At 35.1% G+C, this 21,446-nt stretch overlaps 1 protein-coding gene across 1 annotated transcript; it reads left to right on the forward strand.

Moving 5' to 3' along the window:
• Positions 1-992: 992 nt before the first annotated feature.
• On the forward strand, positions 993-20,932 carry fermt1 (FERM domain containing kindlin 1). Its single transcript, XM_079584719.1, has 15 exons — positions 993-1,079; positions 5,656-5,805; positions 9,499-9,732; positions 10,553-10,687; positions 11,178-11,367; positions 12,781-12,883; positions 13,535-13,642; positions 15,581-15,712; positions 16,358-16,407; positions 16,742-16,866; positions 16,950-17,056; positions 18,100-18,324; positions 18,446-18,570; positions 19,655-19,796; positions 19,874-20,932. The coding sequence occupies exons 2-15, from the start codon at positions 5,664-5,666 to the stop codon at positions 20,045-20,047; spliced, it is 1,992 nt and encodes a 663-aa protein (XP_079440845.1). The 5' UTR covers positions 993-1,079; positions 5,656-5,663; the 3' UTR covers positions 20,048-20,932.
• Positions 20,933-21,446: the final 514 nt, after the last annotated feature.

Raw genomic sequence — 21,446 nt, forward strand, 5'->3', positions numbered from 1 at the left:
GGTGCATGACAAAAAAAAAGGGCAATTCCATGATATCATATTAGTATGCAAAGTCTGACCTCTGCTGGACAGATTAACTGAATGAAGACAGATGAACTTCAAATAAGAAAGCAAAGAAGAAAGATTAGGATATAAAAATATATTTTTATGGTAAGATTTATATTTATTAGGCTATATAGCCTAACATTTCTATATTTCAATTACAAATTATTCATTTAAATTAGGCTAATTGTTCTCATTTTCTTATAGGCTATTTTATCCGCATTTTAAGCATCAGTTATATTTAGCCTACTTTTGTGAAAAAATTAATTAAAATGGTCAAATACAACATTGGGACCAAATAGCCTAACACGTGGATTGTGCTAAACTTAATGTGTATTATGTAGGATATAGGCTATAACGCTAACTAAATCAATGTCTTGTATTCCACATTAAAAAACTAAATTAGACAAAACTAAACTAAAAGTGTAACATAAACTTTTCAAGCAAACCATTTGACAAAAAAACAGGGTTGACAGCTTGTAAGTTATAAAATATTCTGTTCAAAATTAAATTAAAAGGTGTGACTAACCATTTTAACCGTAGCTAACCTTCTGGCTGTATAATCCAGTTTAAATCTTTAGTTTAGTTGGCTCGAACTGGTTTCAATCTCGCAGACACAGCGCACAAGTTAGTCATTATGTGGTAATAGTTTGGGCAACAATTACAACCTAGTTAGTGTTCAGGTATTTGCGTTGTGGCTTGTTTAGTCACTTCCGTTACGGGCCCTTCCTGTATTTCTATGGCACACCGCTATTATGCTACTATGGTGAAGACTGTGTTCCTAACCTTTATAAGCCAGTGACTAATAAAACAAGCCTTGGCTGCTGAAATCGAACACCGTAACGTCACCGACAAGCAATTAACGCACGCGAGTTTACCATTGGAGAGCTTGACAGACGTGCGGCACGATTTAATTAATATTCATGAGCTCGGCCTTCGACGTAGTAGAATTCTGGGCGGTGTTTTCTCCAGCTTGCCCACCTGGACAGGAGATCCGTTTCACTTTCCAAAGGGAAAATCCTCAGGAACGCATTCAGGTGAGTGGAAAAAAATATATTTTACTCAATTTAGATTATTATATAGCATAACTGTTTTCTGTTTCGTTTGCTCTGGGCTATTTTTATTTGGAAAAAGTTGCTTAAAATGAGTTTTAACGATGCTGAGAGTTTGATATATAGGCTAAAAGTAGATTAAGTAGCCTATTTAAGAAATGTTTTATATCATCATGTTATTTGTGAAAAACGTCGGATCGTATGCATTACAATACATTCTGTACTCTTTCCTTTGGGAAAAGTAAGACTTTGATCTGTTCTGAGGTAAACACACATAGGCTAATGCATATACAATCATACATTTCTTGTATTTCGAGATATTGAGCACAACTCATTTGTCTGCATGTTTGTAATTGTATATTCTTTCATATATGGTTTTAATTGACATTTGCAGCACCTTAGTTACAGCATATATTTTGTGTTATTCAGTTACATTATGGTCTTTTGTAGATTAAAAGAGTTGTTGATGACACAGTTATGGATCCTTCAGATCAGCATATTGTAACAGGAAAAGTGAATCCCTAGGAAGTGCATTTTTGTTTACGTTGAAGTGCTGCTTTTATTTGAAGCCATTTTGGCATGATCTTCAAATGCAAACATGAGCTGATGAGTTTATCTTGTATAATGAATTAAATGTCCTACTTGTTTATATCTGAATTCAAATATCTGTTACATAGGGAGGAGTAAAAACATTTTCTTCGCCTGCGGACATGTTAACCAGCTCGCTTACCAGCTTGGCCCTTGGGCTAGATAAATAGTTGTCTTAGTTCAGAGAGTGTGTTTTATCTCTAATCTAGCCAAACATCTCTCCCTCCCCCACCCTCCTTAGTGAACATGGACAGACCTGGTTTTTCCAAATAGCAATATTGAGAACTCAAATGCAACATTAGTGCTTTGCATCTTAAGTCACACAAAAAGATCCATAAAGTCTTGGATTGTGTAGTTTACACAGCAGATCTTGACTCTGTGTTTTTGTGTGTAAGACCCGGGCTTTGTTGTTTATTGATGTACAACCCAACAAGACAGCAGGATGACGGCTCTGTGTGAGTCGTTCTGTTGTTTCTGACTGTGGTCTTGTCTCAGCTTGTCAGGAATTTTAAGCTGAAGTCTCTCTTGTTCTGTAATCACATATCCCTCCTCCACCCTAGTTCTCTGTCAGTCCCTCTCATTTTGTGTAGCCTATGTAAACCTGTGCTTACATCAAAAACAGAATGTTTACCCCTTGTTTTATTTATTCTTTATATCTGTAATGCTATATAAAACAATTTCCTGACTAATCAATAATGCAAATAGTGGTAAAACGTTACAATATGGTCTGATTTGTAGTTAATACATTAGCAAACATGAACTGACAATGCACAAGCGATTTTTTGGTAACACTTTATTTCGATAGTCCAGTTTAGACATTCTACTAACTATAAGTAACTTTACAAGCAACTACATGTCAACTAACTGTCAATGGAGTATTAATAGACTGTCTGCTTAATATTTGCTAACACTTTATTTTGTTAGTCCCCCAACAGACATTCTACTGACTATAAGTAACTTGGCAACTACAAGTCAACTTATTCTCCTAACCCGAACCCTAACACCTAACCCTAACCTACCAGTCTAATGACAGTCTACTACACTCTACTAATACTCTAATGAGAGTTAGTTGGCATGTAGTTGACAAGTTACTTATAGTTAGTAGAATGTCTATAGTGGACTATCGAAATAAAGTGTAACCGATTTTTTTAGCGATTAATCTTTGTTAATGTTAATTATAATAACACTTTACAATATGGTCCCATTAATGCCATAATAACTAACAATGAGCAATACATTTGTTACAGTATTTATTAGTCTTTGTTAACAATTATTAATAAAAAATACAACTGTTCATTGTTTGTTCATGTTAGCTGCGCTTCATTAAATAATATTAACAGATACAACTTTTTATTTCTATAATGTATTAGAAAATGTTGAAATTAACATTAATAACAGGGTTCCTACGGGGTTTGGAAAAGTATGGAAAAGTATGGAATTTGATTTGAGTAATTTCCAGGTCTGGAAAAGTATGGAAAAAAGAAAGCAGAGTATGGAAAAATATTTGCATTTCCAGACTATTGCCCCTGTTTAGTTTTCTATTATAGAAAATCTAATGAATTTAAAATAATAAAAAAAAAAATGCTGTGCATTCACGAGTTCACTTCACACACATATATGAAATCAGATATAGTAATTTATCCCCCCTTTGACTGGGATAGAAAACCAGCCAAGAGTGAGCTGATGGGGTGGTGGAGGGATGCTCTGAAACTGTGATGATGGGACACAGGTGATACCGGCTTAAATACACTTTTTGGGGTGAAAACACTGACATGCCTAAGACTTTTGCACAGTAGTGTATATGATAAACTTTTTTGTGCCCTCGAGAAACTATTCACATGTGCACGTGAATTGTTTTGCATGCTTGCACATTACAATTTATAGTTTTATATATAACCTATGTCTACTGACACTCCAGCAGAATATATCAATAACTGGCTTAAAATCATTTTTGCGGGGTGAATATCCTAATTTTGCTTTGGAGGTCTCCTACAAAAAACGCTTTCATTTTGTCATAATATACATTGCACATCACCACATTTTTCATGATTCTCACACAGGTTCGATGATTCAGGGCCCTATCTTGCACCCAGCGCACTTGACTTTGAACACCGACGCATGTATCATTCCTATTTTGCACCAGCGCACAGCGGACTTTTCCCTCCACAGACACACGTCTGTAAATTAGGGAAGTAACTTGCACTCGCGGGGGCGGTTCAGCGCAAAAAGAGGAGTGTGTTCCGGCGCAAACTCCCCTAGTGCTATTTTCCAGTTTTAGAAAGCACTTGCGCCACTGACCAGGAAAAAAATAGCCTAAAGACAGCGGCGCGTTGCGTGTTAGTGATGTGGTATTTTAAGGGCGCGTGCTTGGCCATAATGTAGTGTGTTAACGCGCATCCACTTTGATTCTCTAATATAAACAGACGCAGCAGTTTTCATTTGTGCAAATCATACATTATTACAAGGAAAAATACTAACACACGAGGGAAATCATTGTTGTGTCCATGAAGATGTGAAAAAGATCTATCTAGATAAAAAAGAAAAGTCTAGATTAGGCTACACATTTACCCAAATTATACGCCTGTTTAACCGAAGCTAATTTGTGTGGTTTCTCCCATCATCCCCAATGTCACTTCTCTGTGTTTTACGGTCCTGACGAGAACGTCGGTCTCCTCGGCTGTGAACCGCTCCTGGCGTGCGCTGGCAAATCCGCCGTTATAATAGCAATCCGCCGTGGAACAAGCGCGCCTGCTCTTAAAGGGAATGTGAGAGGACGCTCTGATTGGTTTATTTCACGTTACGCCCAAACCACACCTATGAATAATGAAGCGACTTCAGACCAACCCCTTTTAGATTTGCACCAGGCGCAAGAGCCGTTTATCCCGCCGGGAAAATAGCAACAGCGCCGGGATCCGCCCACAAAGTTACTTGCGTTTTGCGTTTGACACTTGCGTTTCAGATCGTTAAAATAGGGCCCTCAGTCTCTTTAAATCCCTCCTTGTCACGAGCCTACTCTGCTGTGATCGGTCTACCACTTACAGTGCTTATCGGAAGCCCACACCACTACTAAACCTACCCTAACCTACCCATGCGTATCCTATGCACGTAAAAACTAATTCTCGCGTATAAATTGCACGGTAAAAACACAGTAGGTGCTAGGGACGCATTTAGTGTGACCGGGTTGGTTCCCCAGTGACGTGTAGCTGTCACGGAAGTGGGATTCAAATTCCTGATGACTCGTTTTAAGTGGTTCAAAGTCGATTCTTTCTTTTTTAGAAACAATAACTTTATTTATTGCGTGCTCTTTCATTTTCATACCTTTGCAGAGAGCTGCATTACACATTGCATGAAAGGGAATATTTGAAAAACCGTAATAGGGTCACTTTTAATATGGTCTGAAAATCTATAGAGAAGATTTGAAATTTGAGTCTGGAAAAGTATGGAATTTTGAAATGGAAAATGTGTAGGAACCCTGTAATAAATGCTTTAGATGTATTTTTCATTGTTAGTTCATGTTAATTAATGTGGTTAACTAATGTTATCAAATGAGACCTTATTGTAAAGTGTTACCATATGATTGTTCAGTGTTTGTTCATATTAGTTCACACAGTGATTTTAACTAATGTTAACAAATACAACTTTTGATTTAAATAATAAATCAGTAAATGTTGAAATTAACTACGATTTTTAAATGCTTTAGAAGTGATAGTTCATGTTAACTGATGTAGTTTTCTAATGTTAACAAATGAGACCTTATTGTAAAGTGTTACCAATGAAGTATAAGATAACAAAACACACATTTCAAGCAAAACATAAATGTTTGTTTTCAAATCATAAAATAATTAATATGCTGTTTGGAATGAAGAAAAAAGTATTGTGACACTGAATCACATGAATAGTCTTCTGGATCAGATTATATCATGTGTCTGTGGTGGTTCGTGACTGTTTGTGTTTGTCTGTGATTTGATTGCAGGCAGAATCATGGCCACTCCCATAGCCAACTCCTGGGAGCTCAGCATCCAGGTGGACCAGCGCGAGGGAGATGAGGGCATGAAGTTTAAATTACGGGTCAAAGGGGATCTCCACGTCGGGGGTCTCATGCTCAAACTTGTAGAGAAGATCAGTGAGTAATTTACAAACATATAACATGCTAGAAACATAATAATCATTGCAATAATGATCCAATCATAGGCTCTTAAAGGCACACTATGCAAGGTTTGTACCTTAATATAACAGCTTCGAAGTCATTTTGATGGTAAACTAACTCGTAGTAGGGCGAATCATCCCGATAGCAAAGCAGGCTGTCGCTGCTGGCAAAACCAGCAATGCAGATTTGAGATGTGGCGCCCCGCCAAATCTCGCGAGAATCATGACTTGCTTTACGGCACAACGTCACATACATCAACAACATATGAAGCAGCCTCTATGGAAGACACTAGCACGCATTTCAGACGAAGAAGACGAAGAAAACTAAGAAAGCGCGGTCGGAAGAGTCAAGGAAAAGAAAACGAGAAACTGACCGCGTGAGGAACCGGACAAGAGTCCCACTCGGCTTTCACTCGTTGGCGAGAGTCTATCTGTGCCTGTTCGATGTCCGACGCTTCCATCCTACTGAACAGATACAGGTATACAGGGGGGAGGGGATCAGGCCGTGAGTTCAGAGATGGCTCTGCTTTAGTGGTATTTATGTCAGTAACGTTAAATACAAGTACTCCACAGCGACTCTAGTGGTCGCTGTTTGACAAAGACGGAAACTGCATAGTGTGCCTTTAAAGGCCCACTGAGGTGCCTTGGAACGCGCAGCTTTGTATGATGCGTTGATGGAATTTCAGGAAGCTAAGGCGGGACATATTAAAAAGGCCCCTCCCCCTTTTCAAATAGCTAATTACTTTTAGTTTACCTCACAGACTTCAAATCGTACTTGACAGCACCATGGAAGCGAATCCGCTAATGATATGTTGGATTCAATAGTAGAATTGTGAATAAATTCTAGTCATTTCAATCTTAATCAACGTACATACATGTATATTAGAAAACGGAATAAAAGTTGAGCGTTTGAGCAACCGAACACTCATCTCCAACCCATATTGCTCCGTGACGTCGCATTGGCCAGGTGGTATTTATAGCATAGGGGGCGAGACGCTTTGATTCGAGAGAGCATTTGTTTGGACAGAAGATGTGATGAGAAGCTGATCCACGTTGATGTCATAAAAATCTGTGATCCATTTTAGCGGAAGTGAGAGACTATAAGTTTTGAATGCTTGTATCTCCTAAATACGAATTTTGTCATTGTTTTGGAACACACCAGCTTATTCATAACCTTAAGGCTAATATGTTCATCCTAAGAGCTAAAAAACTTAAATTTTGATTTTATTTAAATCCTATTTAAATCCAAACAGCAACTTTTTTTGGCCGGGAAGTAATGCTTCTGGAAATACTTAATATGTTGTGTGTATGATAACATATTTTATGTGTAATTCATACAAAAAAAAATGTATTAATAATACTACACTTACCGCAGTAATGTCTTTAAATTTCATTCCATTTTAACTGCAGTTTTGTTTCAGACTCTGTTTGCTACTTTAATACAAATGCAAGATTTTCATTTGGATTTAAAAGAAGTTCTGAGTGCAATTCTGAAAAGCTTTGTAAGAACACGTCCAAAGCTCAAAGTAAGAATAGTGTTTTGTAAGGATGGGTTGAAAAAAGCAGTCAGAGTTTATGGGAAACCCCTGTTAAAAAATAAACAAAGGAACAGAAAACTAAGTATTCTGGATCCCGTTCAAGTGCAGATCTAGAGTCCTAAACACTGGTTGAATGCACAGGTACGCCCATGTTTGCCTTACGTATCTTTGTATAGCCTCGTGCTCAGAGCTTTTGTTCTTTGACTCAGGCGTTGTTTGCATACGCAGGGTCTGAAGTTCACTATAACTGTGTCAGCCAGAGAGACGTTGGCAAAACATCCTGCTTTCCTCTACACTCATCAGACGACCCAGATGCTAATTACTATGCTTTGCCATGTAGCTCTTTAATTGTAAATGATCATTCTTGAAGCCATTTGAACACAATCTGTTTATAGTCAATGTAATAGGTATATGACAGTACAGGCACCCCAGAATTTCTCTAGTTGGTACAGTAATTACGGGGCGTGAGTCAGATGATGATCAGTGTGGAGGATGAAGGAAATGTGAGTAAAAGAAGAATCATCAAGGTTTAAATGAATTTGTCGTGTCATCAAACATTGCCTCATTTTTGTATTGCTCAGTGGCATCTGGTCTGGTTTATGTCATGGTTATAGTTTAACTACACGTTAAACCCCTCCACATAACGTTTTTCCTGTTCAGCTCTTTAATAATAATTTCCTCAAAGTCCTATATTAACGTGCGCAAAGTAAAAGAAAAAAAATATTTTACTATTATTTATATGCTATTATCGTATGTCATAATATTTTGTAAATATCCTTTTTTTTCAGTTTTCATTTTAATTTAAGTTTTAATCATTTTGTTGTGTACCGTTTTGTTAATTTTTTTAAGATAAATTATTTATAGTTTTAATTTATTTTTCAACTTACATTTTTTAAGGTAAAAATATTTGTAGGGTTAGTTGCATGTAATTGTGCATAATTTACATTTACACAATTTACATACAGTCACCTGACTTAGAATGCGCGGTGTGTTCAGAATACGAGACGAGTTGTTTATTAAATTCATAAAAGACAAAATAATTACAGGAATGCTGGATTCTAAACATCAAAGAAATGCCACAATCAAGACCTCGGAGCAGAAATGAGGGAGTAACACCCAGAAACTCCTCATATGTGCCGCTCACAGTATAAGTCTTTCCTTGCCATTAATGCTTGGATAACACGCCTATGTCTCCTTCCGCTAATAATAATAATGGCCAGTGCGGTGGCTGTGATATATAAACCTACCAACGTCCGTTGCCATGATCTTTGACTTATCGCGAGAGGAATAAATGACGTTTTAGTCGCATAGCATCGGTTAATGGAAACGCTGTCATTTCGCTATAGTTTTGTATCGATATTTAGAAAAAAATCGCAAAAGTTTTGCGCAAATCTGTAATGGAAACGCAACTAGTGACTGTCTTCTCAGTCAAAGACTGTTGGTACACAAAGACAGTGCACTCACTATAGTTGTGTCCCAATTCGGAGGCTGTGGGCTTTGAAGGATGCAGCCTCTGAATTGGGACACAGCTTATGAATGGGAGAATGTGCAATGCACAATATGGCGAAATAAGTCCCGCCTTCTAAATAAAAGTCATTGCGTCACTGCAACTGCCGTCAGAAGCTCCGGACGCTGTAGAAACAGTCATGAGTTCTGAGATTTTCGTGATAACATAAACAGATTATGACTGTTATGACTACACATGAGCATTGGCTGGTCATGATATGAGTCTTTAGAAACAACATTTATGAGACAGTTGTTGTCAGATTTCATTGGTGATTTCAAAAATGAAATGTAATCGTAAGCTTGTTAAACAGCTTTGGAGAATTTGATGCTTCCCCATTCAAAGAGATAGGAGCTGTACTTTCATGACTGAAAAAGCTGCCAGAGAGGCGTTTCAAAGAATGACCGTTGAGTGAAATGACATTAATGCCTTAAGGGGACTTTGCCTCCGTGTACTAGGTCTTAAAAGGTTTATGTTATTACAAAAATCTGTTTCACTATGGAATTGCTTGTGTTTTTTTAAACTTTTGGAGCCCTACTGTTGTGCTCTATATGTGTGTGTGGAGATAAATGGCATCAGAGCATTGCCTCAGGCTCATGTTCTCACAGTATGACGTTCTCTGTGTCAGAGGCTCCTCAGGACTGGTCCGATCATGCCATCTGGTGGGAGCAGAAGAGCTGCTGGCTGCTGAAGACACACTGGACTCTGGATAAATATGGAGTCCAGGCGGACGCTGACCTGCGATACACTCCACAACACAAACCCCTGTGTATCCAGCTGCCCAACATGAAGACCATCAAGCTCCCGGTTACCTTCTCTGGCGTGGTCTTCAGAGCCGTGGCTGAGATCTGCAAAGCACTCAGTAAGAACAAGTGCAAAGGAAAATCATGTATTTGTTATATTGTAAAATATTAATAATATAATATTACATTGCAAATGCTTACATGAAAAAGAGATTGGGTTAATTTGGGATAATCGGGATTTTATTTTACACTCATGACAAAAGGGTCCAAATTTACCCTAATTCACCTATTTTTAAATATTGTGTAAAATGTATGAATGTGCTGTAATACTAATTGAGGTTCGTGTCATTTAGATGCCACATTATATCATATGGACAATCATTAAAAACAAACGTTTATGATTAACACTTTTGATTGAAGCTGATACTAGAACTGGAATTTCCAAATTGAACTGGAAATGTGGCACAGAAGCACTTCTGAGGTGGCATTTAGGTGTCTACGCAACGGTTTAATGCTGCTCAGAGGTGGCATAAATGCATTTACACAACAATTTGAATTGCATATTGTTATACTAGGGGCTGAGGTGGATCAGAGCAGGCATACTTTAGTCTGACTTTAATGCAGCATTGCGTCTTTACACTGAATTTCGAGAAACTCAGCTGAATGAAGATGCCTCTATACAATTCAATTTGAAACTTTAAAAAATAGACACTTAATACATTTAAAACTAAAAAAAGGGTTAGAATGTTTTATATACAGTATGTATATATAAGGATTTACATTTTTGTGTGTGTGTGTGTGTGTGTGCAATTCCAGTTAATACGTTTTTACATGAAAAAAAATGCTGAGTAATTAATTTTTCCATTATTTCTTTAGTTTCCATTAGTACATTAGTTGATTCTTAACTAAACTGTGTATGTTTTCATTCTTTGTTCTCAGACATTAGAAGATCTGAAGAACTTTCTCTTCTAAAACCAATAGACGAACCAAAGAAGAAAAAGAAAAAAGACAAGAGTGCAGAATCAGCCATTGATGAGATATTAAACATGGACATCGCCAGCGGAATTGCAGGAGGTATTCATTTGCTGAACATGGCCATGAGGATTTAGCATTTTGTGGATTTTTTTTTTATTACAATGAAAAAACAAGCATCAACAAACCAAAAAAAACACTTAATCATAACCAATAACATGCAAATATACAAAACAATAAAACATTTATTTAAATAAATATACATTCTTAGACTGTTAACCTTACATAATTTTTTCTTCAAAAATAAATAAATAAATACCCCCCAAAAAAACTAAACAAAAACTAGGTAAATAAAGTTCATTTTACCTAAAGGTAAAGTGATTAAGTAAGCATTATGCATTGAGGCTTCCAGATAAAAATCTTATTATAAAATTAAAAAAATGATTTTGTACAAGTTTTAAACACTTTAATATGCATTTTTTTATTCTAGAAAATACTGTAGATTGCTTTTGGATAGTTATCAACAGTTTGGATAAACATGTAAGTCTTAAACAAATAATAATTTACAAGTTTACATTTATACTTTCTACAGGAGCACTTGGTCTGTACAGTAAAACGATGACTCCGACCTATGACCCTGAGAGCGGCTCTCCTGCGTCGTCCACCAGTCTGTGGTTCGGAGAGAGTCCCCTGACGGCCAGCCAGCCCAACCTTCCACCGGAGGAACTGGCCAAACTCTACAAGCCTCTTACTGTGGACGACAAAGCAGCCATTAATGCTGGGTAAGAGAAAGACACAGACAGGCACATTTACATTACCATTCAAAAAGAAGTCTCTTACATTCACAAAGGCTGTGTTTATTTGATCAAAAATACAGTAAAATAATTTAAAATGTATTCCTTTGATGCAAAGCTGAATTTTCAGCATCATTACTCCAGTCTTCAGTGTCACATGATCCTTCAGAAATCATTCTAATAGGATGATTTACTGCTCAAGATACATTTAGATTATTTTCAATGTTTAAAACGGTTGTGCTGCTTAATATTTTGTCGAAACCGATACACAATTTTTTTCAGAAATCTTTGATGGATATAAGGTTTGTAATTTACTTGACATAAAAATATTTTGTAACATTTTTAATTTCTTTACTGTCACTTTTGATTAAATTTAGCAAGGATGCATTAAATTACTGAATTACGTTTTTGAATGTAGTGTTTGACCCCTGACCCTATGTCTCCAAGAATAGAGATTCATTCAATGTCTTTATTAATAGATCTTCATACTTCAGTTCATAACACAGGTAGTTTTGTTTCTAAAATCTGATAAGACATTCATTCAAAAGCGTTAAGCACCATTACAATAGCCACACACCTGTGATTTAATTGTTACAACTATATTACTCTATGTATACATATTTTTTTTTTAAATGTATTCAGCATTTATTTCCAGCATATTGCTGTTTCTACTGTTTTATACAATATATATTTAACCTCATACCTAAAGACATTCATTTCTATGGTAAAATCACAGTAGCACACGCTTTGAATAATTAAATTCTATAATAATTAATAATAATTATTAAAGTTATATAAATTTATATAATATATAATATGATATAATAAAGTTATATAATATAATAATAAAGTCTATAATAATTAAAGTTGTGATAATCGTTTCTTCCCTCTTGTGACTTTTATCCAAGCAAATATGTAGGACAGGACTTGATTTTGTCTATTGTAGAGATGCACAGATTACAATTTTCTAGGCCGATTACGATATCATTTCGATCTCATTCACCATATACTTTTACCCAAACTGAATAATAAAAACAAGTTTAAATGGATACATTTTCTATAAATATTTTTGAGTCTTCAATTTGAGATCAATCGGTGCATCTCTAGTCTATTGGGAATTGATTGGATTGTTGGATGGTTGTGGTTTGGTATTGGTGGATCTCATGTGAGTGACAGGTTGCCCCGCCCTCACGCCAGCAAGCACATCATCAGAGAAGAGAAGAGATGTGGCTGCAAGTTATTCTGTTTACGAGGCACATGCATTTAAAATAATGTGCACTATTATTAAAACCCTTGGGCAACATAAAAAAAATAAGAATTGTCAAGTTGACTAATAATATATTGCTGTATTTATTGATCAGTTTTTGTGATGTGTATTCTAATTGAGTCGTTGATCTGCAGGTGGCTGGATTCCTCTCGCTCGCTGATGGAACAGGGAATTCAGGAAAATGACAGACTCCTGCTGCGATTCAAGTACCACTGCTTCTTTGACCTCAACCCAAAGGTGAGAGACCAACTATTCCTGTAAATTATACCACATTATACTAAAGAGAACCTATTATGCTTTTTTACATGTTCAACTTTCTTTACATTGTGTAATGTAACTGTTTGAGCATGAAAAAGTGCGGCAAAGTTATTCTCTATATCAGTGAGCACTGTTTCTGAACGCCCTGAAATTCCTTCATTGTAGTCTTGAGTTTTCTTCTGGGAACAAACACGTCACAATATTCCTTGTTTAAATAAACATATGCAGAACAAGGGGCAGGCCTGGTTGAGTTGAGTCAGTTGTGTGTTGAAACTCAAGGTTATGGTAAGGAGCGTTGTTATTGGTCAACCACTCAAAGCGGTTGACCAATCACAACACACTGGTCCAGCCGACCAATCAGAGCACATTGCACTTTTCGAAAGGAGGGGCTTAGTATGGACTGGAACTAAAACAGAGCGTTACTGACAGCCTGGGAAGAGAGGAGTTGCAACAATGTTAAATATGTGAAAAAATAATGTTTTTTAAAAATTCAAGCATTAAAACCTATTCCAGTTGACTCCACAAACAAAATCAAGACTTTGTAACAGGCATAGTATGGCATCTTTAAGATGTGACTCAAATGTTTATGGATGACAACGATATGTCTAAATGAGCTTTTTCTTCTCGCAGTATGATGCTGTGAGAATCACACAGTTGTATGAACAGGCCCGATGGACGATACTGCTGGAGGAGATCGACTGCACTGAAGAAGAGATGCTCATGTTCGCATCCCTGCAGGTACAGGACGACTGTTCTCAGTTCCCCAGCTAACAGGGAACAACCTCAGAGCTGTGGCTCAAAGTTATGAGCAAACTTTAATAGAACATTCATTCAGAGTTATCTGCTCTTTAAATATGTTCTCAAAATCTTAGCACAAAATCGGTATTATTGATCATTCATGGGACTTTTTTTTCTAAACCGTTTTAGTTGGATGTTCATCTACCATTTTTTAAAAGTTACTACTTTTAACATTTTTTGTTACTACTGTTTAACTAGTTACTACTGAATGTTTAAGACAACATTCAAAAGTAACATTCCCATAATGTTTGCAAAATTATAAAATGGTATGTTCCCTTAATGTTTGCATAGATTGCATAAATCAGATTATTATTTTTTTCTAAACGTTTAAAAAATGTTTTTAACTTACAGGAGAAAAAAAAAAAAAAAGATATAACGTTTCCATAACTAAATGAGGATGTTAGCACAACGTTCTTAGAACATATTTTTTTGTTTCTGTTCATTATTTTATTTAAGATTTATTCCAGAATATTTATTCCAGTTCCAGAAAGCAAGAAAAGTTATTTAGAAATTCGTTGGCTCCAGTATTATTTTAGTATCATTGAGATACTATTATAGTTTTTATTAATATTTTGTTTTAGCTTTTGTTTATAATTTCTGTTTTCATTTTAATATTAGTTAGTTTTAGTAATTGTGTTGTTTTTTGACATTTTTATATTATTATTATTTTTTTTTTTGTATTAGTTAAAGGTTGGGTAGGTAAGAATTGTCTAAAGAACTTTTTTTCAAATTGACTTAAACTGTCTTTATATACCAATACATAATTAAAATGTAAGTACTTTGAAAAAGAGAGTATAAAAATTTAGTGACTATAGTGTATTTAATCTTCAAAAAACACAGCTCATTAATTCCTACCGGGGCGAAACAAGTGATTGGCTTGCGCGACTGTCACTCTCCGTCGCCATGACTACCGCCGCTATTACTGGCTCTGCCCACGTGCGCGCAGTCGCGCACCCGTTTTTAGGTGGGAGTGAATGGAATTAATGAGCTGTGTTTATTGAAGATTAAATACACTAGAGTCACTCAGTTTTTTATACTCTCTATTTCAGAGTACTTGCATTTTAATTATGTATTGGTATATAAAGACAGTTAAAACAAATTTGAATACAAGTTTTTTAGACAATTCTGACCTTAAGCTAGTAAGGAAAATGAGAAATTGATTTTTTATGGTTTTAGTTTTTGTTAAACTATAATAAAACATCATCTGACAAGTATGCTCTTACATAATAGTATTTAGTGTCATGACATACCTTAAATGGTTTTGAGTTACGGTCAATTCTTTAGTGTCGTCCTTTCTCGCCTGAAGCTATGAGATAACTTACTTTGAGGACAAAGGATGTGACATTCCACAACACAAAATAGCATTCAGTTACGCAGTTTTGTGCTGGTAATCTATATCTATAATGATTGTGAGATGGGAAATCTGGCTAACTGTGCCACTGTGGGCGCAGGTCAGGTGGTAATTTGGGCGGGAAATCTGTTTTGAATGCAGGATGATGGGATACATGCCTGAACAACAAAAAAAGACAGAATATCAGATGACAGAATAATGCTCGCACAGACAAGCATTCTCCCAACTTTTCCTCACTCTTTAGCACATCATTTGTTGCTAAAATTCAACAAATTCCTAATAAAAAAGTTTTTTTATTTTATAATGTTAGCATGTAGTAAAGTTTGTAATTTACTAAATGAATTATTTACTGAGAACTCGCCATTAAAACTCTATTTATATTCATCCATAGGTAAAATGTATCATTTTGTCAGTGTCTTCTGAGTGTTGAACTCCGTTATTGACTGACCAAAATGAGTTTTTGGTGCTAGTTTTTGCAATGCATCTTAATTGGCTTTTTAAATGTAAAATACTTGAATCTTTTCTAGTATCACATCTGTAAACTGACCTTGTCAACGGAGCCACTGACTAATTCCAACGAACCAGAGATTGATGAAGTCGAGGCTGCGCTCTCAAACTTAGAATTCACCCTGGAAGGACGGAACGCTGATAAGATCCTGGTATCTGTGATTTTCCTGATATTATGACTAGATTTTCTTCATAAGGATGTTAGCTTTATGACTGATATTAGGTTGCCTGGTATAATAGCCAGCTTATTATATCTGGAATGAATCTGGCTGATATTTAAGGTAGTTTATATACATTACTGTTCATAATTTAGGGGGTCAGTAAGATTTTTGTAAAGAAATTAAAATGTTTGTCTCAGCAAGGATGCATTAAATTGATCAAAAGTGACAGTAAAGACATTTATGGTACAAAAGTTTTTGATATCAAATAAATGCTGGTTTTCAAAACATTCTATTCATCAAAGAATCCTAAAAAAATGCATAACCTTCCAATAACATATTAGCATTGATAATAATAAGAAATGTTTATTGAGCAACAAATCAGCATATTATAATGATTTCTGAAGGATCATGTGACACTGAAGACTGGAGTAATGATGCTGAAAATTCAGCTTTGATCACAGGAATAAATTACATTTTTAAATATATTCAAATAGAAAATAGTCATTTTAAATTGCAATCATATTTTATAACATAACTGATTTTGATCAAATAAATGCAGCATTTTTTTCAAGACTTCTTCCAAAAAACATTAAAAGTCTTACCATCTTATGAATATTAACTTGCTTTTCTTTCCAGGAAGATATCACTGATATTCCAAAGCTGGAAGATACACTTAAACTGTTTAGGTGAGTTTAAGGTTATCAAAATTGTTAGAGAAAAATAAATCAACTTACTATTTCAGTATAAAAGTTGTTACAGATTTCTCTTTGAAAGCCAAGCAAATTATTAACAAATAATCTTTTGAAATTTTTTTTATTTGAGGTGTAAAAAGGTCATCTTAGGACTATGATACAGACGATAATACTATGTTAATTAGATGCATGTCATGGTACTGAATGAGAGCCTATTCATATACCATGGTTCCATGTACAAAACAGTACTTTTGTGTCTAGAGAACTGCTATAATCCGCAATAAATACAGTGCATATTTACTTACCTGTTCATTTGTTTGCTCTACAGGCCCAAACGATTGACGTTAAAGCCGTATAAGGAGTACTGGTTTGTTTTTAGGGACACCAACATTTCTTATTTCAAAAACAAAGAGTCTGCCAATAAGGAGCCCATTGAGAAACTCCATCTACGAGGTGAGCGGCCAATCAGAGAGAAGATCATTCATTTTAATATAGCCAATGCATCAGCGACATAATGCACATCATTAATCATACAGGATGTGAGGTCATTCCTGATGTCAACGTCACCGAGAGGAAGTTTGGCCTTAAGCTGTTACTGCCAGCAGCTGACGGAATGAACGAGGTTTATATTCGCTGTGACAATGTGAGTTTTATATTTGTGTTTTATATGCAGATTGTTACACACGTCCTTTTGATTTTTTATAAAGTGAACATAAGAAACGTATTCTTATTAATATTTCACAATAAACATTTACTGAGCTGAAGAAACGTACGTCACTTGATTATAATTTTGTAGAAAAATCATGTTAAATTGTCAAATATAACACATTAGGATTTCAAGGAACGTTTATTGGTTAATTTCTCAATCATCATTGTAATTCATAGCATTATATGATTTGCTCCCTACGATTAAAACTAAAGAAATTGTATCATAAAACTAAGCTTCATATTATTAAGACGTATTATGGGGGGAAACAGAGTGACAACTGAATTTCAAATGCATTTTTTGTAAGTTGTCTGTTATACTGATGTTAAAAATCTGAATTTCATCTTACTTTTTTGGCCATATGAATAAACAACACCAATTTGCATATTTCTGTTTAGTTTGGGCCTCTGAGTAAAAAAAAAAAAAAGGAAATCCTCCTCAAATGTTAGCTACATATTCTCACTATAAAAGTATCAGATATGATACAAAACATAAAACATGCAAACTTATTTATTTAAAAAAAATTTTTTTACATTAAGGTACAAAAGGTTTTTGTATCAAATAAATGCTTCTTTTTTTTTAACTTTCTATTCATCAAAGAATCCTGGAAAAAAAAATCCACACCTTCCACAAAATATTAGCATTGATAATAATAATACATGTCTAATACGATAATAATCATATTAGAATGCTTTCTGAAGGATCATGTGATACTGAACACTGGAGTAATGATGCTGAAAATTCAACTTTGACATCACAGGAATACATTACATTTCAAAATATATTCAAATAGAAAAGTTATTTTACATTGTAATAATATGTCATTATATATATGCATAAAAAGGTTCAATAAACTACTAAAAAATTGATTTTTCAGACTACTGTGTCATATGTCTGGCTTTACAGGGTTAAATTACAACCAGAAGCTTCATGAGCGTTTGCATTTATTTGTTTCTTCTGCTAAAACTAAATGAAAACAGGAAACGCAGTACGCCAAGTGGAAAGCTGCCTGTATTTTGGCCTCTAAAGGAAAGACGATGGCTTACAGCTCGTACCGCACCGAGGTGAAGAACATCCAGTCGTTCCTGCAGATGAAGAGTCTAGCGCCCCCTCCTGGCCAGGCAGCGCCTGACGTAGAGTCCATGGACATGAACGCCGAGTGCTTCGTTTCTCCTCGATATGCAAAGAAGTACAAGACCAAACAGGTGAAATTACATCTCGACACAGAATGGCAGGATATTGCTCATTTTCACATGACATTACATCATTGGCTACTGAGTTCTGTTACAATAATAGCAATATTAATATTTATTCTTCTTATTTTAGCTGACCACACGAATCTTGGAGGCCCATCACAATATTTCCCAGCTTTCCCTCATGGAGGCTAAAATGCGTTTTATCCAAGCTTGGCAGTCCCTGCCCGAATTTGGCATCAAGTTATATATCGTCAGGTAATTTTGCTGAACAACAGATTGATTTGTGCAATGCATTTTTAGGGACATGCTAAGGCTGAGTGTGGTTTTGAACCCTTCTACCACAAATTATGATTAAGATTGTATTATTCTTTGAAGTTGTGTTGCTTTTAGAGTTCAGTTTTTCTAAAGTTAAATCAGAAGTTGTCTAGTCTTGTTTTCTGAAAAATGAAAATGGTCGTTTAATGAGAGTTGTCTTTCCATTTAAAGGTTAAATATTTTAAGATATTTTTTTTTTTTCATTTAGTATTTCAATAATACTAAATGCATAGGACTATTCAATTATTCATATAGTCCAATTTTAACTTTCTATTAATTTCATTATTCAAATATACAGATACTTCACAGCGGTTTGTACAAATGATGTAGTCACTGAATCATTCAAACACATGCTGAATATGATTTTTTTTATAATTTTTTTTATCAAAACATAACATTTCCAGTGCCATATTTGTCAAGTACTTTTGCTGAACAACAGGTTGATTTGTGGCTGTTATTTCTCAGGGACATTTCTAGGGTTATTGAGCCTTTAAACAATGAAATATGATTCAAATTTGAAGTTTCTTTAAAGATTTGTACTCATAACTAAGTGCTTTTTTCAGTTCAATTTCTCAAATAATAAATGAGTTTACATTAACACATCATTAAAATGTTCAAGTGCGTTTGGCTATTTTTCTATTAAAAACAAAAATTAAATTGAGATTAAATAGTGTTGTCGCTCCATTTAAAGGTTCGATTGCAATTGTAACTTTGTTCTCATTGAGTTTGATATGTCTACCTTCATTATATTGTCTAATTTCATAATCAAGCACTGATCATTTTTGGTGCTTGAAATGCAATAGACTTTCACAGCTGCATGTGATATGTTTAAACAAACTATAGTCAATGAATCATTCAAACGCATGCTGAATATGATCTTTCCCCCCATAAATTAGACATAATAGTATCTTCAGGTAATTTAACTAAACTACAGATTGATTTATGCCTGGCATTACTGTTTATTGAGCCCTTCAATCATGAAATAAGATCAAAATCATTTCGCTTTGTCTTGTGCGTGCCACAGATTCAGAGGGAGCAAGAAAGATGAGCTCCTGGGGATTTCCTACAACAGGCTGATCCGCATCGACATGTCGACCGGTTTGCCTGTGACCACCTGGAGGTTCTCCAACATGAAACAATGGAACGTCAACTGGGAGATTAAACAGGTGAATAAAACGACCTTTGTAGCCCGTGTTGCTGGTGCAAAGATGACTTTTAGTGAGTGTGTTTATTTGTGTTACAGGTGGCCATTGAGTTTGACCAGAGCGTGTCCATTGCGTTCTCCTGCCAGAGCTGCGACTGCAAAGTGGTTCACGAGTATATCGGAGGATACATTTTCCTTTCAACGCGCTCAAAAGACCAGAATGAAACATTAGATGAAGAACTCTTCCACAAACTCACGGGAGGACAAGACTGACCTCACATCAACACGCCAGGACTCTGTGTAGCAGGAAAGCAATTTGTATAGTGTGTTTTTTTGTTTTGTTTTTTAATCTGCCAAAGTCGTTTTATATTTGTATTAAGACACAGAAGCCTTGTGCTCAAAAGAGAAAATAAATCGGATTATTCAATCCTTATTTTTGATCTGAAACAATACATTCGCTGACTCTTGACATCTTTATTTTTGTTGTTTTTGCATCTGAACAATATACATAATTTACTGTGTACATTTCCATATGTGAATTTGTGTTATAGATATGTGACACACAGTACGGTTACGGTGGGGTTTGGATTTAAATGAGTTGCTAGTTTACCATTGTTGGTTTCTTTGAAGTTGTGTACTAAATAAAGAGCTTTTGACAGGTCAGTTTTTGAATGTTAAATGAGTTTACATTAAACGCATGTTGGGGAAAGTTACTTTTAAAAGTAATGCATTTCAAAATTGCGCTACTCCCCCAAAAAGTAACTGAGCATTACTTAGTTACTTTTTATGAAAAGTAATGCGTTACATTACTTTTGCTTTACTTTTTCTCACCTAGGCTGGGCTGGGCTTGCTTGTTTGTTTTTTAATAACAACAAAAAAGTAATAGTTTTGGCAAATGTTAAGGCCCTTTCACAACAAAAGGGAAATGAATAAGCCTCAGGCTGAAGGAAATGCATATTTAGGCCTGTACAGTAGAGGGCGCCGTTCAAACAAACCTTTCAGCCACTCTGGATTAAAGAACAATAGGATACAGAAGGAAGTTCAACACTCTTATTTCTAAATCTAATCTAAAGTCATTTTTGCTTATTAGTATGGTTGAATTAGTTCGCTGAAGGTCAGCAGCAAAGACATTGGTTAATAAAGTGAGATTAAATACATAAAGTATATTTGTGTCATTTAATAGAATCAATTATAAAAGTTTTGCGTAAAATTCTGAGATTGCATTTTACTGTTTTTATTCATTTTGAGGAATACTGAATGTTTACATGCAAGTGAGATGAGTAAATGCATGTTCACATTTAGTCTAGAACTACAATAACCATCAAGTTTACACAGCGCACACAACACCTCAATTTATTTCTCTCAACACGGGAACAGGAGAGCTGTCAGTCAATAAATGTGAAAAAGTAACTAGCGTTACTTATTTGAAAAAGTAACTAAGATATTTTATTGTAAACTTGTTACTTGAAAAAGTAATCTAATTACACACCTCAAGTTACTTGTAATGAGTTACCCCCCAACACTGCGCATCACCAAAATGTCTTGGTGCTTTTGGCTTGTTTTCTGAAAAGAAATGTGCTTTTATTTATTTTTTTAAGTAATAATTATAATTAATTATTAATATAAATAATTATGTTGGCTGGAAAATCTTAAAATAGTCTAATTAGATATT

Source organism: Phoxinus phoxinus (assembly GCF_949152265.1).
Source record: "Phoxinus phoxinus genome assembly, chromosome: 16".
NCBI lineage: Eukaryota > Metazoa > Chordata > Actinopteri > Cypriniformes > Leuciscidae > Phoxinus > Phoxinus phoxinus.